Here is a 27638-nt window from a genome sequence, read left to right as displayed (position 1 = left end):
CATAAATTGTTAGCTAACCAGCATCTGACTTTGCATACGTACCGAGGGCGCCCTTGTCTTGCCATGGGTATGCCTGACGGATTTTTATTTTATTTCCACAAGTCATGATGAATCTCACTTTCCTTTTGAATGAAAATAGCAAAGACAAATACCTTCAATTTGCAGACTTGAGAAATCCAGTGAACTGTCAGTAGATCTTCCTACTAAAATAGGATTAAAGCCACAGATTCAGGTCAAGTCAAAGTCCCCCACACACTAAACCCGATCAGGCAGTGAATGCGGGAAGCTCAAACCCGGGTTTTCCTTTCTCTTGAGTCTTACCAACCTCACTTACTCTTCCTCTTAATCTCATTTTTGCTCTGTTTCCGTCAATTCATCCGTCATGGCGGCTGTGCCCTTGGACTCTACAACTCAGGCACCCACCGACGCCATCATGGACATCGATATGGATCTCGACCTAGGCCCGGAGCCCGAACCCGAACCCGAAATCGAGCTCATCCACACCGTGAGTAACCCCCCACCCAGCTTACCGAATCTGTGTCAATCAATGCTGACGTATTCTATCTCTGGCTTCAGGAGAACACCGTGCAAGAGACCTTCATCGAACCAAACTCAGAAGAAGCCGTATACGAGAAAGTCCACGTACGCGGCGTGGACGAATTATCAACCGACAACATCAAGCAATTTGCGACCAGTCACTTCGAACACGAAGTACCTTCACGGGTTGAATGGATCGATGATACCTCCGCTAATCTCATATACTCCTCTGCCGATGTGGGCCTTCAGGCCCTCCTGGCTTTGACGCAGGTCAACGAGGAAGAAGATGCTTCCTCCCTGCCACCTTTACGTCTCCGGTCGGCCAAGCTCCTCGCAAGCCATCCAGACTCCGTTCTCCAAGTGCGATCTGCCGTCAAATCAGACCGGAAGCAAGCACGTGCGTACGAAAAGAGTCGCTTCTACCTCATGCACCCCGAACACGACCCGCGCGAACGCCTGCGAGAAGAGCTCACGGAGAGAAGGCAACGAGGAGACACAAATGATGGCGATTATAGGCGTCGTCGATTCGACGACAAGGAATTGGGCCGACGACGAGACCGCGATGGCGACGACCTCTTCAGCGCCAACATGTATGATGACCAGCCTGAGAACCGCTCGGACTTGGGGCATAACCACTCCGACCGAAGACAGCGAGGACAACGGGAATTGTTCCCAAGCGATGACCGGGCGTCCGGACGACTGCGCAACCGCAGTGCCTCTCCTGGCAGAGATACTCTCGAGGAGGGCAGCCGTGTCGATCGAAACCCCGACACTCGCAGAAGATTCCGTGAGCGATCGCCCCAGCTTGGACGTCAGAATAAAGGCAAGGAGCTTTTCCCAGCCGAGGCCGGGGCCCGCGAATTGTTTCCCAACAAGCCTGCGTCGAGTTATATCAAAAAGGAACTATTCCCCAGCAAACCGAGCGGCCATCGCCGATCTGATGCCTTTGATGCTACAGACGAGTCTGCGACTTCTCTCGGACGAAGAATCACCGCTCCCCAGGCCGATTCTGACTCCGACCAGCGTATTCGTAGAATAGCCAAAGACGAAGATCAAGGCTTTGCGATTCGAGGTGGTGGCGGAGGCATTCAAATCAAGGGACGAGCCGCATCAGTTCGTGAACTGTTTCCATCCAAGTACCAAAACCAGGCGGATCAGTCGGCCAATGCAGGAAAGGAGCTTTTCTCGGATACACTAGATGGACGCGGAGGACGCCGACGAAGGGCGGAGGACATGATGAACTGAAAGACACATATCCTACAAAAATGTGCAGCTACACTGGAGGTTGGGCGTTGTCGTTTGTTTTGAAGCATACTTGATTTGGCGTTATATGGTCTGTTTGGATAGGGGTTTTCATCTAGTTTATTTGCATATGAATTATACCAGATACCCTTATAGTGGTGCAAATTCATGATGTCTTGTCCTTGGAATAAGTTATATGAGTACCGACTGGCAGATACTGGAGGTTAAACATTCAAGAAGGTAGGACCTCTCAAGTGGCCACGATTTGCCTGAAAACCCGCCTTACCTTGATCCAATCCATAGACATCTTACCTATGTTGTGACCTATATAGTTTGCGAACATTGAAGGTCAAGACATTTATGTAATATCAGGTGAATCAACGATATTAACTAATTAACATTTGAACGATGCCGAGGTCCACGCGATTATATATCAGAAGAAAAATTCAAGGCTGACATTCTCATTCGCCAATTCGCTTTGAATTCTCCCAACCGACCCACATCAACATGACAGTGTCAGCACCGGTTCCCAACAGAACCTCCAAAAAACCATATAGGTTCTTCGCGGAACCGGATGAATTACCAGATTGGGTATCTTCCTTAGATCCTACCGCACATTGATACTTTCATTTCCTGCTATAAGTCCCGAAGCGAAGACACGAGTGGTGCAAGGGGAAGCGTCAATTTTTTTTTTCTACCCCTGGGGAATTAGCTACTCGCGCTTGCCACAGGTTGTACTGCAAGATCCGATAGTCTCCACATATCGAGCTACTCTAGTCTTTACTAGCACAATGGCTCCGAAGCCAGTGTCATTTCCCGGCTTCACGCCGATATCAGATCGAGTTTATCTTCGCAATGCCCTCAAAAATGCCCCGCCCGCTCCAGCAGACGAGCCCACTACCATTATTCTCTTCGGCTGGGGTGACGGCATGCCTAAACACGTTTGCAAGTACACCGACGGGTTCCATGATCTGTACCCCTCTGCCAGAATCCTGGTCATCCTATCGGGCACTTTCCAGGCGTCAAATCAACCCCTAGATGCCAGGATCGAAGCCATGATGCCAGTCATCGACACTGTCTTCCCAACGCCCACAGGCGATGGGCCCGAGGCAGAGCGCGTCCTTCTGCACGCCATGTCGAACACAGGTGGTATCTTCTTAGCTGCTGCTTTCGTTGCATACCAACAACGACATGGCACTGACAAGAAACTTCCGCATCAGCTTCTGGTCTGTGATTCCACCCCTGGCAGCTTGGACTTTGCTTCTCAGGTTGGACGCTGGTCTCGAGCTATGGCCGTGGGTAGCGCGAAATACTTTCCTTGGCCGTTCATTGTCACCCAGGCCCTTTGGTATGCTTTCCTGTGGGGTAACTGGGCCTGGGAACGTCTGCGTGGCTCTGAACCATCCGGTGTCTGGGCTACACGGATTTGTATGGATCATGACATTTGCCCGGTCGAGACGACTAGACTTTACCTTTATTCCAAGGAAGATGAGATTATTGGATGGAAGGACTTGGAGGAGAATGTTGCGAACGTTAAGGCCGATGGATTTCCGATTGAACTTGAGATGTTCGAGGGCTCGCCGCATGTTGGACATATGAGGCTGCACCCGGAGCAATATTGGAATAAGATTGCTGCTTGCTGGAAAGCGACACAGGAGGGGAAGTAATTCATGTGAGATACCGAGGGATTCTTGTATAGATAGGTAGTAGTGTTATGGATAGATTTGTATATAGTAGTACTTTGACCCATTTTTATTAATTGATCGTGGTTTGCTTCAATGTTGGGGTTTCCCCTCCCTTCTAAACCCGTAGGTGGTTCAAGCATACTACATATTTTAATTTGTCGGCAATTGTAAGATGCATAAGCAATATTGCGCTGTGTTCTAATTAAGATATAGAGGGTTGTAGAAGTATACTGCAGCTTCGGAACTTGCTCTCACTGCGATCTACTCCGCTGCAAATATTCATGCAAGTCTGGTGCCCCACTCCTTTTCATTTTGACAACTCCCAACTCGATATTCATGGCGTCCTCCACATCCATAGATGCGCTAGCAAGCGCCATAGTTGCGCGATTCCTGCGAACTTACAATTATACAGAGACCCTCCAGGCCTTTGTTCGCGAGGCAGATCTTCCGTTGGACGTGGGGCAAGCTTCTGGTGACGACACGCACAATTTGACCATCCAGAGCTTATTGGAAGAGAAGAGGACATTCGATCAGACCGTTAACTTTGAGAGATATGGCAATGATGGTAAAGAGAATGAAGGTTGGAGTATTCCTGGTAAGTTCACTCTGTGCTGTTTTCCTACATGATTACTGATGCGCGTCTTAGCACCTTCAAAACCAACAGTGATCCAGACACCGACATCGTCGAATATTCTCTCGGCATCAGTAGAGCTATGGAATAGATCAAGCTCTGAGGCAGACGCACCTGATCCGGCAAAGCCGTTGATTCTTTCGACCAGCGCTGATAGACAGGCACATTTATTCGAGACGGCGTCGGAGCATGCTTCTCTTGCCTCCCTGTCTGGCTTGTTTGATTCACCTGTACTCTCGTATGTGTCAATCCTTCAGGGCCGATACATCCTGATGGCAAACATGGCCGGCAACCTTCTGCTTCAGCAAGGAACTCGCGTCCTAGATACTAGGAAGGACCATGCCAAATACGTGGTCAAGGTTGTTGCCCATGAGGATCAAAGCCCGTCCAGCACATCACCGGCATACTGGGTTGCCACCGCTGGCTGGGATGCAACTGTTTTCTTATACCGTATCGAAATCCCAGAGAACGCTCCACCGGTCATCGGAGAGCCTGTCGCGCACATCAAGCTGGCTACCAATCCTGAATCGCTACTGTTCGTCCCTCATGTCGATTCTGGCGAGCTATTCCTGCTCGTCTCGCGCCGGGACTCGACTTACATATACTACCACGAAGTTACATCTTCCAATTCTGAATCTCGCCTTCTAGGAAAACAGAATCTAGCCCCTCACTCCAATGCTTGGGTTGCATTCTCTCCAGCGTGCATGGCGCTTAGCCCCCATGACCCTGGCTTACTAGCTGTTGCCACTTCAACCTTGCCGCACTTAAAAGTGATTATTGTGCGTCTATTGTTTCCGTCTGTCGAGTCCCTTGGCGAATCCGACCCTGCAGATGCTGCAGTGACGCAGGCCTCCCAGGCTCTTGCAGCTTTGGCGCTTTCGAATCGCGAGGACGCGGCTATCTTGCTTCAGGCGAATACCTTTGCGTCGCAGACGGCGTACTCGACTCCACAGGTTGTGTGGAGACCTGATGGGTCGGGAGTTTGGGTCAATGGGGACGATGGACTGGTGCGGGGAATTGAGACGAAGACCGGCAAGCTGGTGGCTACATTGAAAGATGGCCATGAGATTGGCTGTAAAGTGCGGAGTATTTGGGCGGGTTATGTGGATTTGCCTGGTGAAGATGAGAGCTCGATCCAAGAAGAATGGGTGATTAGTGGTGGATTTGATAAAAGGTTGATTGTATGGAAAGTGTGATGGTTTCAATTTGATTGTATATAGTATATAAAAAAGTATAACCTTGGAACCCCAGAAGGCTTCAATGAATCCTGCATTCAAGTACTACTGCAACCATACTACAGACTACGAGGTTTGTAGCCGTCCATCCTCGCACCCTTTCGACCACTGAGAAATTCGAAAGGGTGATATTGAAAGACAGGGGCTTGTGGGGTTTTGTCTTGGCACGTTGATAAAATCCTTCAGCAGTCGCGCATAGAAGAGCACGTTGCTGTACACACATATGCCGGGAAACGAGAAATCGAGACGACACTCGAGGAAAAAGAGAAAAGAAAAGAAAAGCAAGCTCCAAAGAAGCTGACACGTACGAAGCAGTAGCAGCGGTCGAGCAGAAAACAGAAAAAGCAAGACGGAAGATGAAGGAGGAATCGCTGCCCCGCTCTGGGACTGGCACCGCTGCGTGGATATCGAATTTAAGCCTGTTGATTTCTGTTTATCAAACAACCCCGGACGTGCTAGCGCGCAAGGAACAAGCAGAAACCAGGCCTATTCGACACAGCGAATGTTCTTTGATCATCGCACGTTATTGTAAACCCCCATGTCCTTGCGCGCACTGGTTTCCTCTCCAGTTTTCATTTTTTTCCCGTTTCGAAAAACATTTAAGCGCTGGCCTCCTTAGCCTGCTTGGCCTCCTTCTGTGAGGTTGTTAGTATTCTGAAATTTGGGTTTTGGCCTTGGCAAATCAACGTACCAGGACCTTGGCGGTACCGTGCAGGGCGTGACGGTGGTTACGGCGGAACTTGGCGTCAACACCACGGAGGGAGGGGTAACGGTTGGTCTTGGGCTTCTTGATACTGTTGGAAGGGTGACATGTCAGTCATTCGATTCTCTTGGATATGTGGTGTGGGCGCAAAGTAGAGGAAGATTCAAGACGCTTCCAGTCGGCTTTTGAACAGATGGCCCGACATGTTCGGTTTCGTCCAAATTTATATGTGTGCGTCATGTCCAAGCCAGACCGTTCGACCTCGAATTTCCCCGTCCTTCAGTCGGAATAGATTTGTCGAGTTGCAGCAAAATGGGTCGAGGATTGGAGTGTTCAAAATCGGTGGTTTAGGGGGGTTACGCACCCGTTACGGTGAGCCTTCTGGCTGCGGTGGTGCTGGGACGCGTTCTTGGACTCTGTGGAGCGCAGGCCAGGTCAGTGATCGGAATTTTCAAAAAGGTATCGATGGTGCCGACCAGGCGAAAATGTTGGGGTTCACATACTGGCCATCTTGACGAATGTTGTCGCTGATTGACGTGGACGGGATAAGGAGAGTAGAGGAGAGCACTGGAGTTGGACCCAAATGAGACTCGGCTAGGGCTTTGCTTCTGTGTGGGATCTCGCTTACCGCCATGGTGCACGGACCTTTTATATTGATACTACATACTAAGCTCCTCTGTACTCCAGCTACGTCAGTTCAATCCACACGATAAGCTTAATGAGATCATGCTCATTTTCATAGACATGTTATCAGTTTTCCTGAGTATGTTATTATTACTACACATCTTTTTTACGATGTTGAGGACCTGTTTTGGCGGTGCCGCTTGGCCATCAAGTTATGTACAGAAAACGGGCAAAAAAAAAGTCAACCAACCAATCACGAATGATGACATAACCATGGATAACACGTGATGAAGAAGTATGGATCTTTGAGCTGGAGGGAAGATTGAAGGCCAATACCTACACTGAATCATGACCGGATGCTATATAATTTCATATATCGAACCTTATAGTGAAGAAAATTTCATTGAGCATTATGAAACTCCGGAATTAGCTGACTGGGAAAAACCCGACGGTGAGCGGTCCGATATCGCACTGAAGAAAGGGTAATATTGCATGGTAAGAGAGAGAAAATAGGATAATTTGATAGAATGTGAAAATTTGATTCCAATCTAAGAAAGATATTTCACTGGTTTCCCCAATGTCCTTTATTATTATGCAATATCAAAAGACAGTAGACTTGACTGGCATGCCGGGTGGGCTCACCACGTGACCCGCACTAGGGAACAACCGGCGTTCCGTCTTCGACCTTTGCACGGCAACTTCAAGAGGGATCACCCCCAGTCTTTGCATCCTCCCAACCCATTGCGACCATGAACTCCTTCCGCTTTGCTCGTTCCGCTCTGCGGGCTCGCCCCTCCATGTTCAGCGCTCCCGTCCAGCGCCGTGGATACGCCGAGGCTGTCGCTGACAAGATCAAGCTGTCCCTGACTCTGCCTCACAAGGTATGTCGAACCCGTCCCCGGCTCCGACCAATCCTACCTAGCTTGATAGGCCCCGGACTAACATCCTTTCTCTTTGATAGACTATCTACCGCTCCACTGGCGTGTGCGTTACCTTTCTTGTTGCGCCCGTGTTCTTCGCGCCCTGAATACTGACAACCCTTTTCGAATACAGGACCCAGGTCAACATTCCCGCCGCCTCCGGTGAGATGGGTGTCCTCGCCAACCACGTTCCCTCCATCGAGCAGCTCCAGCCCGGTCTTGTTGAGATTATTGAGGAGAGCGGTGCCACCAAGCAGTACTTCCGTACGTCCGATCCTCACTCCCGAAATGCATATCGAAAAAGCGCCTTCAGCAAACACGAGAACATCCGCTAACATCACTTTTTCCCTTTGCGATAGTGTCCGGTGGTTTCGCCGTTGTCCAGCCCGACTCCCAGTTGAGCATCAACGCCGTTGAGGGTTTCGCCCTGGAGGACTTCAGCGCCGAGGTAGGTTGCGTCACTTTTGCAGCGCTAGCGCGTGCGATACTAATATTTGATGCTCCGAATTTAGGCTATCCGCGCCCAGGTTACCGAGGCCCAGAAGATTGCCAACGGCAGTGGCAGCGAGCAGGACATTGCTGAGGCCAAGATTGAGCTTGAGGTATGCATCTAGTACTTCTAACTTGAATTGAGATTTGATAACTAACCAGGTATTCGATCAACAGGTTCTTGAGACCCTGCAGGCTCATGTCAAATAGATGTACATATCCACTCGCGCACCATTTTAACCTGTAGAATTATAGCAATTCTTCCTTTTGTCGATTGACACTTCAAATTCGCGCTCCTTCCTTTTTTATTTTATTTCGGTAGATGGCGGCCGTCTCTCCCCTTTTTTTGGTAGCTACTTGTTCCGGTGACACTTGAACCTCAATCCCCCGCACCTTTCAGCAATGCGGTCCATGAATTTGCCCATGGGCAACATCGACCCTCGGGTGATGATACAATCTGATCCTTCAGTAGATGCCTTATTTTCTCCTTCGTTTGCATCGGTCCTCGCTTTCGATGAGCCGGATGAACAAGGGTTTCAAGATCTCCCAGCACTCGACGAAGAATACCATTGCGAGCACAACATGGATTGGCAAGGCCAACCTGCACCCAGCAGCACCCGTGAATCGTCTCTTCAACAGGGCAGTGTCAAGCGATCTCCATACCCCCGACTTGAGTTGGATGTTGCCATGGACAGATATCATGCTCTTGATGGACCTGCAGAACTATTGATCCCACATAATACTCCCGAGTCAGCACATGGCAGTCCCAGAGAAGAACGTCGAGGTCACAAAGCCGAGAACCTACGTACACACTCTGCTCCACAGCCACCTGTACTGACACTCGATTGGCTTGAAGATAGACGCCAGGCAAAGAGACACCGTCTCTTCATCTCAGATGAATCGCGTTCTCCTTCACCAAATATGCAAGGAGGTGCCTACTTTCCAAACGTGAATTTCACTTCCATTGAAGACTTTGGTGAAACTGTAGCTACGAGGTGCGTTCGGTTCTCTCCACCGGAGTCCCCTCGTTCAGGTTCACGCCCTCTCCCCTCCGTGGAGCGAAAGCAGGACTATATCTCTCATTACCGACAGCAGAAGCAGCATGAGAAGTGGAAAGTGGCTCGGCGGGCCTCTCCGCGTCGCAGCCCCGCCAAAGTGCAACTATCGACCGGCTTGGATGCTAAACCGGAAGTTCGCTTTTCTGGTCTCTCTAGGATGATCTTTCGGCAGGATGATCTTGCAACTTCTCCCAAGAGCAAACATCGGGTGCAGGCCGCAAAGACATCCCAGTCCATACTGAGAGACATACATGAAGAAGCTTTGCCACGAGAACGAGTCCCTGCCGTTATTGCTCTCAACTTCGGGTTATACCGACCTCGAGACCCCGGACCTATCACAAGCGTTTCAAAGTGGGCGTTGATGCGAGTTCGAATGAGCCATGGGCTTGTGCCAGTCCACAGCTTGTTTGGGGAACCACAAGGTCCGAAACAAATTGTATGCCCCCTACCATCAGAGGATTTGCTCTTGCATTTCATTATCGTTTTGCCATATCTTGTTGTGCGCATTCCTCTTACTGCACTCGCGAAAGCAGGGCGATTTCCAACATCACGAGCAAGCCTCACAACTCTTGATATTTTCAGAATCATCTGGGCTCTTACGTTTGCACTCGTCACTTTCGTATTCCATCAACTGTGGAGCTTGAAACCCGGCCCCAGTGTGAAAGCCGAGACCCAGCACCACGAGAAAGCTCGCCGACTTTGATATCAATTTCGATCAAGACCCTCAAAGTACTGTCAGTGTTTCTGTCTCCCTGTCAAACGACAAGGCCTATCTTTACAAATCTGGCCCGTTGTCACTTGCCTTCAGCCTTCCATGCTCCGCTTTTGATATTTGTATGTTAAACACAGACGGACATGTCATGTATTGTATCAAAATTGAAGGGCAGCGGGAGGTGTTCAGATATGCATTATAGGAATCCTACCAAGTTGAAGTTTCGTTCCATCAACCGCCCTCTAAGAATTTATCTATACAATATCTCCGTGTCTCCACCGCCTTTGAAATACATGAATGAAGAAGATAGTGGAGCCTCTCTCTCTCTCTCCCCAAAAAAATAATGAAATTACAAAAAGAAATGGCGCCACCCGGAATCGAACCGGGGCTAAATCAGATTCGAATGTGTTTACCACAATGATTCGTCATACCACTAGACCATGGCACCTTGTTATATGGAATTGTCAGATAGTTTGGCTTTATAGCTCCAAAGGTCATTACCATGCCTTGAATATGAGTCTTACTAAAACGCCTCTTGCCTGGCATATCAGGCCACAAGTCCCCATCGGGTTAGATCAACCTCGACCTCACGCTAAAGTCCGCTCTTAGTCCGCCTTCCTCTACAATACTGAGTCTATCCAGCTGATGTTTCAGTACGCCCCTCTCGCTTGTTCTTGTTCTCACCACTCTCGGAATTTCTCGAGAAGCGCGACCTTTTTCAAGCTTGATACCCCATGAGGCCACCCCTGGCTTGTCAGAACTGTAGGACGCGCAAAAAGAAATGTGATCGCGCGTATCCTAAATGTTCACATTGCCTTAGGTCGGTGTCACAGCAGTTTTGTATAATATACAGGGAAATTACTGAAGTTCCACAGGACCCATGATCACTGTCAATACAGGGTGTTGGGCCATTCAACTCAGCCTCCGAGCAGGGCTGTCGCTTTAGATCAATTCCATGGGACAGATAACTTGCCTGTTACAAATGTCCGCACCGCTGCTGCATTTCTGGGCTATCCATACATCCAAGCCATCGTTTCATCAGATCCTGTAGACAGACTTCTAGTATCAAAAGATCTGCAAGATTTTGTCACCAACGACAACACCAATGACCATCTTTCTCGATTTTTACAGACTATAAACTTTTGGCTTCCAGTTATACCTGTGCAGTACATGCAGAAGAATCTGTCCCAGCCAGTCAACTTGATGAGGAATGAAGAGACTCTTCTTCTGGCATGCATAAAGCTTTTGACTCACCACCAACCTGGAGATCATCTGTCTAATCGACATTACTTAGCTGTGAAAACAAGCGTTATGGCCTTTGAAGTGAATGGTCAGTTGTCGCTTCATCTATTACAGGCCCAGCTTCTCGTACTCACCTACGAGTATGGTCATGGTATATACCCATCTGCCTATTTAACCTTGGCAGCTTGCTCGCGATATCTCACTGCTCTTGGAGTACATGGGCCCAAATTACTCCAAACTGCCTCTGACTGGATAGATGTCGAGACCCGAAGACGTTTGTGGTGGGCATTATATGTTATTGAGAGGTTTGTTACCCACCTAAGACTGTTCATGCTAATATTGAACATTTGAATGTTACAAAAAGGCTAAAAAATGGATTGCTTAAATCTCTTCAGGACCATGGCTATTGGCCGCCCATGTGAATCATTGCTATTGGCAGAACCCAATGAAAATGACCCTCTGCCTTCCGATGACACTTCATGGAGCCAACAAGTATGTTTTCCCTCTTCGATTAAAACTCGAGTCATGCTGATTTACGTGAAATAGAATCCAACCCTGGACAAAGAACTGACCTTGTTGTCACCAGTAACGTCCCGCATGGGGAGTTTTCAACTCCTAGCCCACGCATCATATCTGCTCTCCAAGGCCATTCAGTGCGCATCTGAGCACCAACAAGGTATACAGATTCTTGACGAAAGATACATGCAGCTACTTCGCACAGTGGAAGCCTTGATGACTGTACTGGAAATCGAAAGACAATCTGCAATCGTAGCTGTTGGAATGCCGCGTAATATTCTTAATAGGTTTTTTGCTTCTCCCCTTCAAAATTTGCTACAGAGCTGACCCGCAATAGTACCATTTTCTTGATCTATTCGCTATTAAAGGATAGTCAAAATCCACTAGTGGCAAATCTTGAGCATCAACGCGAACTATCAGCTGCTTTTTTTATCGAACGCACACGAGATTTCCTAGATGGGAATCTCGGGCATGTCAGTGTAGCTCCGCCTTTTCTTCTGCAGTGGGGCTTCCGAGTGATTCAGTTTTACTTTGAAAGATACAAATTGGAAGGGCACGATGAGCACCTGAAAGCTATTCAAGATCTTGGCAGATTCTTCGAGATATTTGATCAGAGGTGGAAAATTGCTGGTCTGTCGGTTTCAACCAACTTCCTTCGGAATCACTACTAACTTAATTTACACCCCAGGAGTTTACATGTTACTTTTGAAAGATATCTTATGATAGGAAGACAACTCAAGGTAATAATGACCAAGGGACTTATATGATACGCAAAACCTTACGATTGTTGCAAGCAAATCTTGGAAGTCATCCTTGTAACAAGCCGGCGGAAAATTGACCTGTCAAAGATTTGGGTGAGCACATCATGCCTGCTAGTTAGTAGATCTATTGAACTTCCAAGACTGAAAAACCGCTAGATAAGTGGGCAGACTAAGAAACGTGAATTGCTTCGACCAGGAAGAATGGGTGTTTGGTAGACATAATGAATAGCCTTCAAATGATACTAACTTAATTTTCGTACGGAATTTTATGCAAGACTAAAGCAGGTAAGTACATATGGGAATCAAATGAAACGAGTAAGTCAGATACGACTCGAACGAAAAAAACCCGACCGATAATCAAACCCATGAAACTCGCTCGCCTTTCACAGAATGAAAAAAAATACATAAGGAACAAAAAAGACAACACCTACCTCAAAGTTCGTGCATAACAAAGAAAAAAAAAATCAAACAGACATGAAACATCAACATTTAAAACATCAACAAGGCTCCATACCAGAAGACATTTTATACAGGTCGTAAAAATCCATCATGAAAGAAAGGGAAGAGTAATGAAGAACAATGAGTATTGATTCCGTTATCACTCAAATTCGACTCCGTGCTGCTGCTGCCTCTCCTGCCGCGTTCGGGCTCGCTCTGCTCGTCTGCGTCGACGATTGTTTGCGTATGATCCACTGGCTTCGGTGCCTGTCCATGTCTCAGGAGGTGAGATCACACTGCCATATGCCAACCCAGAAGGCACAGGAGCTGCCATGGGAGGAGGTGGCAGATGGCTAGCTTGAGATTCGGCAGGCATGGAGAATGCAGGGACGCTGCCTGACGGTGCCATGGAAACAGGAGCACCTGCTGCAGCTGCCGCTGCCGCTTGCCGCCGTGATTGCTCCTCTTGTTGACGCTCCAGTTCCTCGACACGACGCCAGCGATCATGGCTCCGTTCGTCACCGGACAGGGAGCTGGCGCTGCCTGCACGGCGTCGCGAGTTTCGTCGCTCTCGGCGTCTTGCTTCACGGCTAGCGGCGGCTTCTTCCTCTGTGAGGCGGCGGAGGGTCACATGGCGACCGTCGTTGTGCATTTTGACTTTCACGGAAACAGGCGGGGAATGGACGCTGTCATCGCGGCGTCGAGATCCACTTTGGCTGCGGCTGTTACGACGACGACTAGAAGCTGCGGCGGCAGCGGCTGCTCCCCCTGCAAATCCTGCTGCAAGCTCACTTCCGTCGTTAGAAGGTGGTAACTCTGACACTGAGTCACCGGAGAGTTCGTGGTGGACCGGAGGTCTGGGAGGAGGTAAATCAGAGAGAACCCGACCAGGAACAGCGCCAGATGCCATGGGTTCCGCCGAAAGGAGGGATCCGTGGGAAGGATTTCGAGGAGGTCGGGGGGTCAATTCGGTTGGTGTGAGATCACTCTCGGAATATGAGCTTGGCCGGCGTCGTGACGGGTAGGGGCCTGGCCCGGGAGGGTTGTTTTGTCGTCTTTTGCTGTTTACTCTTTGGATTCGTTCATCTTCCTCCTCTTGGCGACGAATATCCTCTAAGCGCCTCTTTTCATCATTGTCCTTGTTACGACGACCGCCGAATATCTTCTTCAATCCAGCAAAAGCGCCTGCACCAAGCAAAGCATCTCGGATACCATGAGATGGACGCCTCTCGGTTTCGGTGAGATATGTACTGTTGTAATAGTATGATGAGCCGGGGCTTTGTGGTCGACTAGGTGGTCGGCTTGGGGGGCGGGTGAGTGGAGTTTGATGAGTGGGTTCTGGTCTTCCATCTTCTAGTCGACTGAGTGATTCTTCAGAGAAGCTATCAGTGCGTGAGTGGGCAGGGCTATAAAGCCCTGACTCGGCATCGTCTTTGCGCTGTTTTCGACCGTCCCACCATTTCTTCGCAAGCATACCAGCCCCGGCAAGAGCTCCTATTTCTAGAAGTTTCTTACCCCAGCCACCACTCTCCTTTCGAGAAACGTGGTCGGAATACTTCTCATCCGAATAAGATGTCCGTGATTCCTCATAAACTTGACTTGTATGGCGGCTCTTTGGTCGACGTTTGAACATAGAAGCAAGCGCTGCAGCCATCCCACCGGCAGCAAGAGCCTCCCCCAAAGCCCCCGCCACCGCCGCCATGATGGTCATCTTCGACAACAGATGGCCCTGTGTAGTGGCTGTGACTTAATCGACTACCGCCATGTTCACTTGGGACATGATAACCTTCATCATCGTATAAGTAAGACAGGATGAAAAATGCTAACAAGTAAGCGAAGGCAGCCAGCGAGAAAAGAATGAACAGCACTTTAGGAGAGCCATATAATGTCAAGCCCAATGGAATTTGTACAATTCCTAGGATAGCGGTTGCACGGCCGAGCCATCGGTGGAGCTGCATTGAAAGTCAGTATGAGTATACCATGAAATCTTTTGAATCGCAACAAACCACTAGTTTCAATGGAACACGATGTCGCATCTTGTTTCTTTCCACCTTGTGCACAAACCAGCCCCACAGTGCTTGGAAAATGACTAACACGTAGATTGCTAGACCAATTCCGTGGTGCGGATTGGTCAAACTTCTCTCTGGGCCGACGGCAAACCAACCCAACACAAAGATAACCGTTGTCAATAACAATGTAAGAACCTGAAACCAGGCGTGAAGCTTAAATGCCCAGTACGGATTCCATCGGGAGTAGTATCGGATGATGAGGGATGCCATTGGAACGAGGCCCAAGAAAACAATCGCCGCAATAACGCCATGTGCGACAATCATCGAGTGGTATCCAGTCATGTCCTTGAATCGGTTTCCCATGCCTATCCACGTCGCTGTCAGTCAGGCTTGTAATGCACCTACTATAGGTATGTTTTGACGCACCATTGTATCGCATAGTCTCAAAATTTACTCCCATGAGATTGGGCAGCAAGAATGTGTCGTCCTGCGTATCCCACGTTCCATCTCCTACATGCAGCGTATTTGAAGAATACGTGCTACTCCCCGGATCTGTGAGCCCGGAGACTGTCATTTTGTCGATACCCGTATCTGTTCGTCGGTGGAATGTCGGGATTTATTGAAGGAGATCTATTGAGATCCCCCGTTCCGAAGAATGCACCATGCGACGGGGATCGGCAACTCGAGTGGAATGCTAGGTGACAGGTTCGCAGGTGATGTATTGCTGTAAGAACAAAGCAATTGTCTTGAAGAGGATGCTGGGTTTCAGAGGGTTCGATGTCGTGGCGGTAAGCGTGAGAGCGGTCGTTCGAAGTCGTAGTTGTCAACAGAAGGGTAAACGTGAAAGGAGAAGAGATTGCGCAAAGGTCCAAGAATAATTCAACCAAGTTCCAGCCTGGAGAGATTGGGAAAGCAGCCACGAAAATGCCAGTACTTAGGGAGAGCGACAGAGAGGAGTCGTACAGGACCAGACAACAAGTGAACTGCGCGCACCGAATCCATGTCAACTTTCTTCCTGATTAGGTTTAGTGTGCCAGCTCATAACCGGGACAACCATGGAAAGTCACGGGGTTGACCGCCCGAACTTATCGATAAGAACCAAGATAAACACACTGTCACCTGACCTTATCGCTTATCGGTGACATGATTCTCCCCCAGAATGATGCCTTGATCCCCCCAGATATCCCACCTCATTCTCTCTATCTTCCTTTGAATTTTCAGTGTGATAGGCCAAGAAAGCTTCACAAAACAACACATTAGAGTGACATGTGGATTTTGAGCTGAATTCGCTAAACGTTGAAGCACTATGGCTTCATCTCAGCTCGATATCTTTATTCGGGCTCTGTCCCGGTAGGTGCCCGTGATCGTGCCCCTAATTGGCAGAGTATTGGGATTAAAGCTGACAAGGCACAGGCTTTTGGGCTGGATATAGTAGGTGGCATCCATCAATCATGCTCCTATGAAGCTGACATACGATACAGTACGGCGTGCTGGTCAGCATCCTTTTATCCTCAGCCCATCTCCAATGTTAAGCGGGGCTCGACGGCAGGCACATCGATCGATTTCCCCTCGATCAATTGTTTAGGATTTCTATGCTACACCATCTACAATGGTGCTTTCCTGTATTCGCCCGTGATTCGCTCCCAGTATGCAGCCCGGCACCCGCTGTCGGAAGAGCCGACAGTCCGCTTCAATGACCTGGCCTTCGCAGTTCACGCGGTGATCTTGAGCGTCGTCGTCTATACGCAGTTCTGGCCAATCATCTGGGGTCTGCAGGTCTCCCGGTTTCAAAGGATCAGCAGGCCCATGGCGGGCCTGTTTTGGGGGTCCGTCTTGGCACCAGTAATTGTGATTTGGATCGTTCTGTCCAAGAGCCCCGACGGGGGCTATGACCCTTCGACTTGGGCGTGGATCGATGTGGTAAGTTTCAAATCTGCAAAGCATTCCTTTGAGGACTCTCGGGTGGCGATCTAACGCAGGAACCGTTCATTTGTCAGATCTATTCATTCTCTTACATCAAGCTCGTGATTACGGTTGTGAAGTATATACCTCAGGCGTGGATGAATTACCGGCGTCAGTCCACCTTGGGCTGGAACATCAACCAAATCTTATTAGACTTGGCAGGTGGTGTACTGTCGTTACTTCAGCTGGTCATGGACTCAAGCCTCCAGGGTGACTGGAGCGGCATCACCGGTAATCCGGTTAAGCTTTTCCTGGGGAACATTACGATCGTTTCCGATCTGATCTTCATAACCCAGCACTATGTTCTATATCCGGGGGCTGAGTCTAAGCCAGTGATTGGGACTTCGGATCCCAACTTGATCACTCCTCTGCTGGCAGGTGAAGATGAGTCAACTGAAGGCATATGATGTCGGGCATACAAACGAATTGTGATAGAACATCTTGGAGCTGGTATGGAAACCGCAGAGCGGAAATGAAAGACACCGTAGAGAAGGCTGGCTCAGACTATTTTTGTAAATCACAATGTTATATGAGACCTCCAACCTTTCTCCAAATTCGGCGTGCTCGGCAGTTGGCCCACCTTGCGTTGAGACATTGGGGGCGGAAGGCTCGAAATTCTTCCACCATCTTCCAGTCTCGGCTAGATCTGGAGGGGGCGCACGCGGCATGTCTCGTGTGAAATCGGATCGGATGGCTTAGCAATTCATTTTTCTCAATGGGGATACTGTTCAAGAATCTTCCAATGTTGACTTGAAAGAGAGGGAATCCGTGTTCAGCCCTATCCAGCTCGGCAAAATATTAAACCTTAGTGAATTACCGGCACATCAGCAACGTCTTTTTGTTCATTGATCTTACCTTTTCACATTGTCTGTATCAGCTTCGGTTTACTCCGTACCGACGACCCGATCGCGTGGCCACATACCAACGAGTCTAAGGCTTCGGAGATTCCCCAACCTTGGAAGACTGCAGGAGTCACGGAATTGACTGCAATGCAGCCACATTTTGCGGCTCATGGACACCGCTTCTCGCGTTTGGGGAGCTTGCCCCACTCCATGACAGAAAAGGAATGTGAGTGGTCGATGGGGCTACTAAGCACTAAGTTTTTGCGAACTGGCGAATCAGAGGAGTTCCAGGGGTGGTGACGGGGGGCTTGGTGGATCCTCTCCGGGTACTAACCGTCGGTGTCGGCCTCAGCTGACCCCCCATTCCCACCTTTTTCTTTTTTTTCTTTTTCTTTTTTTTCTTTTTCTTTTTCTTTTTTTTTCACCTTCCCCCCGGACCATATTCTTAACGCATCGTTCGTAATCCTTGCTTGTTTCAGGGAGGGATCTTCGGCGTAACATGATTGTCTCAATATGAGCCCTCGAACGGCTAAGCTGGTCTATACGATATACCACCTTTATTACAAGGCTTGAGTCAAAAAACTCGATACTACCTTTATGCTGCCGTTGCGTCGAGGCGCTCCCAGAAAGGAAAATGGGGTTTAGATTTGTTTGAATTATTTTATTTTATTTGAATATGATACGGGGTACATTCAAATGTTGGTTTGTTTTCAAGATTCTTATTTGTAATTCAACTTAGGCGAGAAGAGAGATTAACTAGGAAGAAATTCCTGTTCATGATGCAACGAAATAGGTATACCATTCGTAGTGTACGGAGTATAGACGTTGATCAAAAAAACAAAGAGCATACTACATCTGGGTTAGTAGAAGCTCCATAATTGCGGAAATGGTTTTAATTCTTTAACATTCAGTCCATTGTAATGTACAGAGACGAATGAGAGTGAAATCCCCAGGAATAGGAAAGTGGCTTTGCACCAAAAGTGGGCCCAGTAATGGATAAGCCGCTTGACCTCAAAGGGTTTAACGCCGCGACGCATTCCCATATTGGATTTTCTGTTGAAATGGCATTTTGGGCATTTTGGGCATTTCTCGTACCCGCAAGAAGCCTATCAACTGCATCCTAAATTCTTCTTGGCCCAGCATTTTCAGCCCCGACAATATGGCTCACTGCGTTAGTTGGCTTGCTCAGCCCTACTCACTTCAACCAATCGCTGTCTCTCCAACCCTACTCTTTTTACACCTCTTACGTCGATCACCTTGACTGCCAAACAATCGTGCATAATGTCCCCCATGCTCCGGGCCCCGGGGTCTGGGCTTGATCTGATTTGGTTCATGGTTCTGGGAGTTCCGTGGGGCTAATCTCATCGTCACTCCAATCCCTACTAGTACTCGCCCCCTCTGATTCCATTGAAGTTGTGGAAAAAAAAAAAAGTCGCGAACTGCATGCTTCATTCTGAGTCAACATTGATGCAGATCTCTCTTCGGTATTCTTTTTTTTAATTCCTAATTCTGTTTTTTTATTATATTACATGTTACGGGGAAGACCTGGTTCCAGAAAAGCACTGCCTCCAACATTCTTTTCTTATACACAGGTCAGGCCTTCCGTCGCGGAATTTATGGTTCCTGAATAAAACAGCCACGTTTATTCAACCACTTCTATTCCTTGCTGGAAAAAGAAGAGGAAGAGAAGAGAAGAAGAAGAGAAAGAAAAAAAAAAAACAATAAAACCTTATAACTCCCGCTTGGATCGGATCTCCGCCACAGGATTATCCATCTATCCACCACAGACCTTCATCTGCTCTAGTCTCCTTACTTGTCTTGGACTAAAGCTGGACAGATCCCCCACAGCAGTGCACACTTCTTGACTGTTAATTGCTATGCGGGCTACTTGTTCTCATTCAAATATATTATTGGATTTGGAAAGAGAAGTTGATTTGTTGTCATCTCTTGCGGACTGTGCCTCTATCGATCAACGTGAAATTCCCTTGCCTGACATGTCCAACAAGCATAACAACTACCATGTCGCCGATCATAACGGTCTGACAGCAGCTGGCAGTAGCCCGGGTAGTCTCCCGCCACATCTGGTAGGCCTGACGAGGATCCCTGTCAGCTCATCGTCATCACCCAGGCATTCATCTGGGCTGCAGCCTTCTTTAGGCTACGGACCTGTTCCCCCCGAGTCCACAAGATCTTTCCTAGCGCCAGAAGAATATTCCTCAGAGCAACGAGCCTCACCCGTCAGCGACGCCATGGGTTCTTTGTACACTTGGTCTAGTGCATCTGATGCAGAGATGCTACGACCTCCGGCCTCAATGGACCCTATCATTTGCTCTGCTACTTCTTCGCCCTTCATGCAGTCTTACTTCACATTCGACTCCCCTCAGACCTCTCTAGGTCAACTTCTGCCACCAACATCTGGCTATACCCCCGAGGACATAAATCAGTGGTGCATCAATAGCCATTCCACAGGCACCTTCCAACCAACAGCATCCTACCCGCATTACCATCAACCTGGAACACCAGAAATGCCCCAGACTGACTATGCATCTCTTAACGATAACATAAACACCTCCACACAATGGTTTAGTGTCCCAAACACCGACGGCTATCTCTCCCCTCACTCTGTCCCTGCGGTCCCAATCTCGGTTTCAGCCCCATCTTCCGCCCTCGATACCAACTCGCTATTGGGTACCTCTCCAACCCCAACCACTATTTCTGACCTCGACACCCCAATACCCAATCTTCAGTATAACTCTCCACCGAACAACCCAGCCGATCTAACCCGCTATGGAATCCCAGCGGGTGATGGTACTTGGCGCTGCGCCCACCCGGGCTGCACGTCTCGGACCTCCTTTCGACGTGGCTGTGATCTGCGTAAGCATTTCAACCGTCATCGGAAGCACCTATTCTGTCGACATGAGGGTTGTCCACAGTCTAGACAGGGCGGGTTTTCTAGTAAGAAAGACCGCGCACGTCATGAAGCCAGACATAATCCCGGTGTTGTCTGCGAATGGGAAGGATGTGGTCGGGTGTTTAGTCGGGTGGACAATATGAGAGATCATTTGCGGAGGATTCACCGTCGGGGTGTCAGCGATTGATCCGAGTTGAGTCCTGCAGGGCTGCCTTTTACATTCTCGATTTTTTGTTTTTCTCTGTTTACGGATCTGTATACACATAACTCATGGGCTAGCGGGGACGGTGAATTTTTTTTTTTGGCGAATTCAAAGACCTGCTTAGAGCAGATAGACTACTGTTGGAAAGGGAGCCAAAAGAAGAAGAAAAAAAAGGACAATGACAAATGGAATGGTGCTGAGGTTTGGAAGTACCATGCTTGGGAAGTATAACGGCTGGCCGGTTACGATTTCCAATTTTCTAGAATGAATCTCCAACTCAATTTGTTTTCTTGATGATTATATTCCATGATGATATTCAATGTTCCAAGATTTCTATGGTTGACAAGTTCCAACCTTGGAAGTGTCTGTAGTGTACTCATACTACTAGTAGCGTATAGATTCCATACCCTGACCAATCAATGTTCAATGTTGTCGGTGCCCGTTCCCAAGTAGATAATAGGTATAGTTGACGCAATTTGAACCATGGAAGTGATATACTCCTGAAGAGATCTAAAAAAGGTTACATGCAACGCTATTTTGCTTCAAACTAAACCCTCTAGTCCGATTCCCAATCCCGCGGAGCTATACACCAGCTCCCCTTGTGTACTCTGCGCCCGGTCAGTTTCTCCACAAGATCACTATTTTTGTTCTTGTTCTCTAGCCCCAAGTCAACATCTCGGGGTTCTAACCAAAATAGACCCTTGAATCCTACCTTACATTCCATTCAAGTCGGCTTAGTCAAGCAGAATGCGACCCAATCTGCCTTTTCAGTGATTCTAGGCAGGAAAGCGAATTCAATTGAAAAATCAACAAGGAGCATGGTATTAGACCTATTCCAAGGTTTGGAGATAGACGTGGGCTTGTCCTTGGAGTTTATGACGTTTTTATTCTTTGTACCCATTTTCCTTTTATGGTTAATCTTCTTTTTTTTTTTTTTATGGCAAACTGGTTTACATTTATAGCAAGTTCCAACTTTGGAAAGGCACTAGGTCTTATCCACCAACTTTTTTTCATAACGATTAGTCAGGACCGAATCACCTTCCCAATTTGAGCCTCTGGAATCCTGGATTTCAATTCGCTTTTCAATGATTTTGACTTTGACTTTCCTTCCGCCATATTTTAGCTTTAGTAGTTTAATCGGTTAAAACACGTTTTAGTGTAGCGGGTTCGTTGGGACCACGTTTACTACCAAACTTTCCCTAAAGTGAAACATTTCTGCATTTCTGGACTTTGCATTTAGGTTTCTCCCCGACAATCTCTTAAATCGGTAACTGCTCAAACAATGATTTCTTAGCTCTTGACTCAATTTCCAGAATGGGCGAAAAGAACAAAAAAAAAGTAAAATGAAAGAAGAAAAAGAAGATCGAAAAGAAAAAGGGATATCCCAACAACATTGTGGAAGCCTTCACAACGTCTGCCGGCTTGTGGAACCCTTGCACTCTATAATGCATGATGACTGTACTTGACAGTCTGTACAAAGTGGGGAACTTGAGAGTTCCCGATAGCTACTGGTCCACGCCGTTGGGCAATTGACCCTGATGCTTGAGGCACAAGAAGACCCGTTTCAGAATCGATGCCTGGGATTTGGGTTCGAGATTGAGCCTCTTATCGGGTTAGTCATCCTGGAAGTAGTACACCTTGAGAGTGGACCGTGAAAGAGCTGTAACATTTCACGAACCTTTCCATGTTCACGACTCACGAGACTCGAGTGCTTTATGCTTCCAGATGTCACACATTCATGGATGCATATGTGTATAATGTTACGAGGCTGCACCCTGTCGTATTCCATTTTTGGAACATTTGAATATTATCCACACCTCCTAAGACGAGTTCATAGGTTCAATGTTTACTACCAGTTGACCAGCATCAATTGGAAGAGATGAGTTCTCGACCAGGAGAGTTTAAATGTTTCCACGTGCACATGTGCATGTGGGTCATTCAAAATTAATGTACTTCACGGTTAAATTCCAAGGTTGACGATACCAATATCAATCAATAGCCGCACATGCATGTCTTCAATGTTAATGAGTTCTATTGCATGGTGTATGTGTAGCGTATCACAATATATCTCCGAGGCCGCCCCGCCAGGCAACATTTTGAACATCCAGAATAGGTTTCTTTTTCTTGAAAAAACCCCCAACCTTGAAAGTGCCTTTGTGTAAAATGTGAAATTGACACTTCAGAGTTGGGATAAGCCTTGACGTTTGGAGTAATGTTGCATCGCGGCGTTTGATTGATATCGCTTTGGCTTTCCACCGTGAGTTGTTTGCAATTTTCCGGTCCTAGGGGTCCCTGGTGTGTTCAAATGTTTCCCAAGGTGGTCATTTGTGCAATTTGGCAAGATCTAATCAAAATCTACATATTGATCAATTGGCTCATGTCCAGATGGATATGTCTTTTGATGCGAGCTGTACATGTGTACTCCGTATGTGCGGGGTGTGACGGCAACCTCGGGAGAAACAAAGGGATATTTTCCGAATTCATGTGTTACGGCAGGCGGCTTCAATGCTAAATCAATATGCTTTCTGCGTCATAAGTCAATAGTACCTACTACAGCAGGTAACTGATGTCAATACTATGTAAATCATCGACGCATATAGTTTGTAGTTAATTAATTGATGCCATTAGTGTGATATTAGTGTTTCTTATTTTGGCAGCCGCAGCGCGCCATGAACACAGTACCTACTATGTAGTTAGTAGGTTGTTGTTGGGGTTGTGGTGGCGAGGTGGTGACGATTCCCCCACTTGTACGTAAGTGGCGCCAAATGGATCGACCGCTATTACTCCGTGTACGGAGTATATCATCGGGAAAGCAGATAGCCCTACCGCTAGTTGCATGCAGCCTGATGCAGGTCAATTCAATTCAATCTGCTGTATACGCTTTTTTTTTTTGGGCAGCGCATGACATGCGGACTGTTAATTACGGTTGGGAAAGATTTAACCAACTTGTTTACTTTTCCACAATTTAGTTTCTAAAAAACAAAACAAAAAGAATTTACAACTTGGACACGAAAGGTTTGCTTCAGGTATCATATGTTCATTGAGATACGTAGCAAGGACAGGCACAGCCTATAGTACTATATACAGTCCATTGAATTGAATTTACCAACCACCCTGTGCCTCGTCAATGTGCTGGCGAGCCTGGCGCTTGGCCTTCTCACGGTCGATAAAGTCAAGACCCTTGGTCTCAGCCTCACGGTCAATGAAGGCACCGGCGAAACCGGCCATGAGCTCCTTGGCCTCGGCGTGGCTAGCGGGCTTGCCTGTTATGCCTTGTTAGTATATTTATCCCTTAGAACTGTGGCGTGGATAGCACAATTTTGTTGGGGGGAGGGGGAGACAAAAGGGCGGGTCGAGTGGAGTCGTACCGTTGGCCTGCTCGTGCTTCTCGTAGGCCTTAGCGGCCTCGTAGCTGGCAGCACCGGCGATCAGCTCGTGGGCGAAGCTGGCCTCGTGTTGCTTGGGGTCACTCTCGTTCCACTGCTGGTGGCTGGAAGCCTGCTGGGAGTCGTCTGGAGAAGCCAAGATTATTAGTCAATGCTTAGGAAGGCTTGGGACGCTTGGCAGAGCGCCTTCATGCGGGTAGAATGAATATCCGAGGACACTTACTGCTGAACCAACCCATTGTGATAGATTTATTTGGAGATTGTGAATTGAGAGAGAGATGTAGATGTTGATGGAGAGAGAATAGAAAAAAGAAGAAGAAGACACAGGGGGTGAGGAGGGGTTCATATAGGTACGAGATCAGGGGGGTGCTCCACTGAAGATGCTGATCATTGATTTCACCTTTGCCCCTCTACCCTGAGCGGGGTCACGCCACCGAGGCGGGTCATTACAGGGGAAGGATCGATGAGATGGACAATGAGTACGCAACAGTACGACTTAGATTGCTACTATATGTCCTTCTATTTCCAAGGTCCTTTCTCATGATTCCTAAACGAATGATTTGACTCTTGATTGCTGTGATCCTACGGTGGACCCTGTTCATTTTCCACATGATGACAGAGGAAGAAAGAGATAGAGGAAGAAAAAAGGGAAAAGATACAAATAGAAGACGGAGGAACAACGAGTGGACCGTTTTACAATAGCGGTGTCAAGCATCCACAATAACCAACACATAACGAATGGCCCGTGTATCATCATGCTTCTAACAGTGACATGTGGTATCATCGAATAGAGTAATAAAATAAAAATAGAACAAGCTGCTCAGAACGAATCAATAAAAAGGTATCGCAAATGAGAAAGTCATTAATTCGTCAAGGGATCGAGGTTGCGAAAGGTTGCGAGAATGGGGCTTGAAAGGTGGGCTGTCGTGATATGATATCATATATCCATCCCCCATTCTCTAGGTGGGTCAAAACACTAAGGTCACAGAAAATCGCAAATCACCAAGGAAATGTCATCATCCATTTAGCCGCCTACGACGGCCTCGTGTACTGCCAATAGGGCGCTGGGCAAGAACTCCCCGAAGAACGGGGTCGTCTTTGCTTTTATCGACGTGATGGACTCGGACATGTCTGTTAAACCGACAAGCGGCCTCACAATTAGCCGGACTGACACGAAAGACGATAGGTAGAGGGGGAAAACCCTCTCCTTTTCTTTTTAGAGAAAGCCTTTCCACGTACCGTTGAAGATTGTCTGGCCGAGGATATTTATGTTGCTGATCCGGGCAAAACGGACAGACGTAGCCAGGTGAGTTGTGCACTAGGCCATGCCGCATCATCTCATTTTTACGTTTAAACCCTTTCCCACCTATACCACGAGGACAGCCATCTACAGGACAGAAATGTGGTCGATCTGAAGAGTGCACGTTTGCATGGGAGCTATTACTTGAAAATTAGGAACTTGGGTTTTTTTCTTTGGGTTCGGTTTGATTTGATTTGATTTTTTTCTTTTCTTTTTTTCTTTTTCGAGTAGGGGGTGGGGGGTATGTTGCCAGAGGGCGAGCTTACTTGAGCAAATATTGCGTTTGGAATGGGGCGGCAGTGCACCCAGCATGTGTACATTTGTAAACACCTATACTCGTGATTGCCGTACCGTCATCCGGTGAAGGATGTGAGCTGAACGAAGTGCGTTCCTCACCCGTGGGGGGCACTGGCTCGATGGGGGTAGGATAGCTTGTGGCTGGACTGGTGGCAGTCATCGGAGATAGCTCGTAGTGGTGACTCCGAGTTACCGCTGGGGGCGGAGGCGGGCCTGGGGGCGGAGGGGGAGGAAGCTGCGGCTCGATTGACACCGCGGAGGTCGGTGTGCGCCAAAAGCATGGCTGCGAGGCGGGAGAAGCATTGTTGGATATATCTTTGGTGCTTATAGGAGAGAAATGAGAGAAGGGACTGGGCGGGATCTGCTGTGAAATACTAGGTAATTGACGCTCATGCGGGGAATCATTACGCGACGTAGTAGACGGTGAGTAGGAGTAGGAAGGGGGAGGAAAGCCATTGATTCTCGTTGAAGAGAACTCGGATTGGGATAACCCCAAGGCGGAATGGATGGAAGGGAGGCTTTGCGTGTTATCCGGGGAAGCCCCGACGCAAGAGTTGGCGGGCGAAGCCAGGGATTGAAGTGACGGAAGAGAGATACGGGATTTCAGGTCTGCTTGGTTGGAGTCGGGGGAGAGCCCCTCGGCGGTTGAGGTTCTTCGATGCGGTGCTAGATGTAGAGGCGGACCCGTCGGGGGAGCGGTGAGAGACTGGAGACGGGGACGTTGTGGGGGGAAGCACGGTTTGAGATCTTGCGACGAGACGGGCGGAGGGAGGGTACGGAGGGGTGACTTCGGAGTGTCTTCTTTAATTTCCTTGGGTAGTTTGGATTCCTTGACGGGCGAGGAGGTGATTGTCGGTGGGCGAGTGACGGATTTTGACTCGAACTTGGCAGGCAGAATGTCCTTGGGGAATCGATCCAGATCTTGAAGTCGGCCCTGTTTCGGGGACCAGTCCAGTGGGTTCTCCTCAGCATGTTTCCTCACATCGAGATGGTCTGGTCCCATGAATCCGATCAGCACACCATCGCCGTAACGGGTTTCCGGCTGGTGCGGCTTACGGGAACGATCATGCGTTCCCTTGTCGCAGTCGTTTTCGGCGAACGGCGGCGGTTCCTCCCCGACCCCATAATTGATCTTTTGGGGGACCAGTTGTGGGGAGCGATTCATGGCATCGTCCGAGACGTAGATGTCGCACGTCATAGAGGCGGGTGGGGGTGCATGGACATGAAGCGATGTGATGTGTAAGGTGTCAGGAAGCCGAGAGCAAATCCATCCGGAATCACTTTGATCTGAGCCAAAAAAAGGCGTTAGCTGAAGAACCTTCCAAACTTCCCCATTGTATATTAGTAGATATATCCCAATAAGAAAGTTTCAGAAAGTGGATATATATTGGGGGAGAATTTCATGAAATGCGAAACAGCCATTCCAATACCCGGCGCCTAAAGATGTTTCCAAGTTTTGTGTGTCAAGCAACCAAAGGGAATTCGTGTCGTCACACGGGGGGGGAATTACCACACTAGGGATTGAAGAAAAGGGGGAAGTTATAAAGCAGTTTATAGAATCAATAGCAAATGGGTCGATAAAAAAAACCAAAAACCAAAAACCAAAAAAATAAGAATCCAAAGGGAAATGAGGATTAAGTTGGGAGATTGAAAAGAGGGGAAAGCTGGGAAGCAAAGTGAGGCTGAAAAAAAAAAAGGAAACAAACTTACAGGAAAAAGAACGGGTCGGGAATGAGGCTCAACTAAAGCAGCGGCTCCGTAGGAAAAAGAAGAGGAAATGGGAAGGGAAAATCTCAGGGAAACAGACGAGTGATATGGAAATCTAAAGAGAAAAAAAAAAAAACCGAAGGACATGCGGCTCTTGCATGGAAATTCCCAGTGGGTCGAGGCTCCAAGGAAATTCCCCGCAACGAAAGCATTTCCTAGTATGAAAAGT

General features: G+C 48.2%; 11 protein-coding genes across 11 annotated transcripts; 7 read left to right on the top strand and 4 right to left on the bottom strand.

Moving 5' to 3' along the window:
- Positions 1-382: 382 nt before the first annotated feature.
- Positions 383-1782, top strand: N7466_003663 (NCBP3 domain-containing protein; the record flags this gene model as incomplete). The annotated part of the gene is made up of 2 exons (XM_057163060.1): positions 383-505; positions 577-1782. The coding sequence occupies 2 exons, from the start codon at positions 383-385 to the stop codon at positions 1780-1782; spliced, it is 1329 nt and encodes a 442-aa protein (XP_057021741.1).
- Positions 1783-2570: 788 nt separating this feature from the next.
- On the top strand, positions 2571-3446 carry N7466_003662 (TMEM53 family protein; the record flags this gene model as incomplete). The annotated part of the gene is made up of 1 exon (XM_057163059.1): positions 2571-3446. One exon carries the CDS (start codon positions 2571-2573, stop codon positions 3444-3446), a length of 876 nt encoding a protein of 291 aa, XP_057021740.1.
- Positions 3447-3800: 354 nt separating this feature from the next.
- On the top strand, positions 3801-5291 carry N7466_003661 (uncharacterized protein; the record flags this gene model as incomplete). Its single annotated transcript, XM_057163058.1, has 2 exons — positions 3801-4059; positions 4111-5291. 2 exons carry the CDS (start codon positions 3801-3803, stop codon positions 5289-5291), a joined length of 1440 nt encoding a protein of 479 aa, XP_057021739.1.
- A 638-nt stretch (positions 5292-5929) lies between these two features.
- On the bottom strand, positions 5930-6591 carry N7466_003660 (60S ribosomal protein eL29; the record flags this gene model as incomplete). The annotated part of the gene is made up of 4 exons (XM_057163057.1): positions 6537-6591; positions 6398-6449; positions 6022-6124; positions 5930-5965 (listed from the first exon to the last, which is right to left on the bottom strand). Exons 1-4 carry the CDS (start codon positions 6541-6543, stop codon positions 5930-5932), a joined length of 198 nt encoding a protein of 65 aa, XP_057021738.1. The 5' UTR covers positions 6544-6591.
- Positions 6592-7406: 815 nt separating this feature from the next.
- N7466_003659 (F1F0 ATP synthase subunit delta) lies at positions 7407-8276 on the top strand (the record flags this gene model as incomplete). The annotated part of the gene is made up of 6 exons (XM_057163056.1): positions 7407-7538; positions 7619-7641; positions 7711-7841; positions 7937-8025; positions 8090-8179; positions 8229-8276. The coding sequence occupies 6 exons, from the start codon at positions 7407-7409 to the stop codon at positions 8274-8276; spliced, it is 513 nt and encodes a 170-aa protein (XP_057021737.1).
- Positions 8277-8468: 192 nt separating this feature from the next.
- Positions 8469-9827, top strand: N7466_003658 (uncharacterized protein; the record flags this gene model as incomplete). The annotated part of the gene is made up of 1 exon (XM_057163055.1): positions 8469-9827. The coding sequence occupies one exon, from the start codon at positions 8469-8471 to the stop codon at positions 9825-9827; it is 1359 nt and encodes a 452-aa protein (XP_057021736.1).
- A 3126-nt stretch (positions 9828-12953) lies between these two features.
- On the bottom strand, positions 12954-15376 carry N7466_003657 (uncharacterized protein; the record flags this gene model as incomplete). The annotated part of the gene is made up of 4 exons (XM_057163054.1): positions 12954-14533; positions 14580-14745; positions 14800-15167; positions 15229-15376. The coding sequence occupies 4 exons, from the start codon at positions 15374-15376 to the stop codon at positions 12954-12956; spliced, it is 2262 nt and encodes a 753-aa protein (XP_057021735.1).
- Positions 15377-16108: 732 nt separating this feature from the next.
- On the top strand, positions 16109-17171 carry N7466_003656 (putative L-cystine transporter; the record flags this gene model as incomplete). The annotated part of the gene is made up of 4 exons (XM_057163053.1): positions 16109-16152; positions 16216-16233; positions 16284-16722; positions 16782-17171. The coding sequence occupies 4 exons, from the start codon at positions 16109-16111 to the stop codon at positions 17169-17171; spliced, it is 891 nt and encodes a 296-aa protein (XP_057021734.1).
- Positions 17172-19600: 2429 nt separating this feature from the next.
- N7466_003655 (putative C2H2 transcription factor) lies at positions 19601-20704 on the top strand (the record flags this gene model as incomplete). Its single annotated transcript, XM_057163052.1, has 1 exon — positions 19601-20704. The coding sequence occupies one exon, from the start codon at positions 19601-19603 to the stop codon at positions 20702-20704; it is 1104 nt and encodes a 367-aa protein (XP_057021733.1).
- A 3117-nt stretch (positions 20705-23821) lies between these two features.
- N7466_003654 (DUF3759 domain-containing protein) lies at positions 23822-24344 on the bottom strand (the record flags this gene model as incomplete). The annotated part of the gene is made up of 3 exons (XM_057163051.1): positions 23822-23982; positions 24088-24231; positions 24329-24344. The coding sequence occupies 3 exons, from the start codon at positions 24342-24344 to the stop codon at positions 23822-23824; spliced, it is 321 nt and encodes a 106-aa protein (XP_057021732.1).
- Positions 24345-25667: 1323 nt separating this feature from the next.
- Positions 25668-26900, bottom strand: N7466_003653 (uncharacterized protein; the record flags this gene model as incomplete). Its single annotated transcript, XM_057163050.1, has 1 exon — positions 25668-26900. The coding sequence occupies one exon, from the start codon at positions 26898-26900 to the stop codon at positions 25668-25670; it is 1233 nt and encodes a 410-aa protein (XP_057021731.1).
- Between the last annotated feature and the right edge of the window lie 738 nt (positions 26901-27638).

The sequence above is a fragment of the Penicillium verhagenii genome, assembly GCF_028828195.1.
Source record: "Penicillium verhagenii strain IBT 33310 chromosome Unknown utg000005l_segment0_segment0, whole genome shotgun sequence".
NCBI classification, from domain to species: Eukaryota; Fungi; Ascomycota; class Eurotiomycetes; order Eurotiales; family Aspergillaceae; genus Penicillium; species Penicillium verhagenii.
Note: the sequence above shows the minus strand (reverse complement) of the source record. Positions and strands in the feature narration are given on the sequence as shown.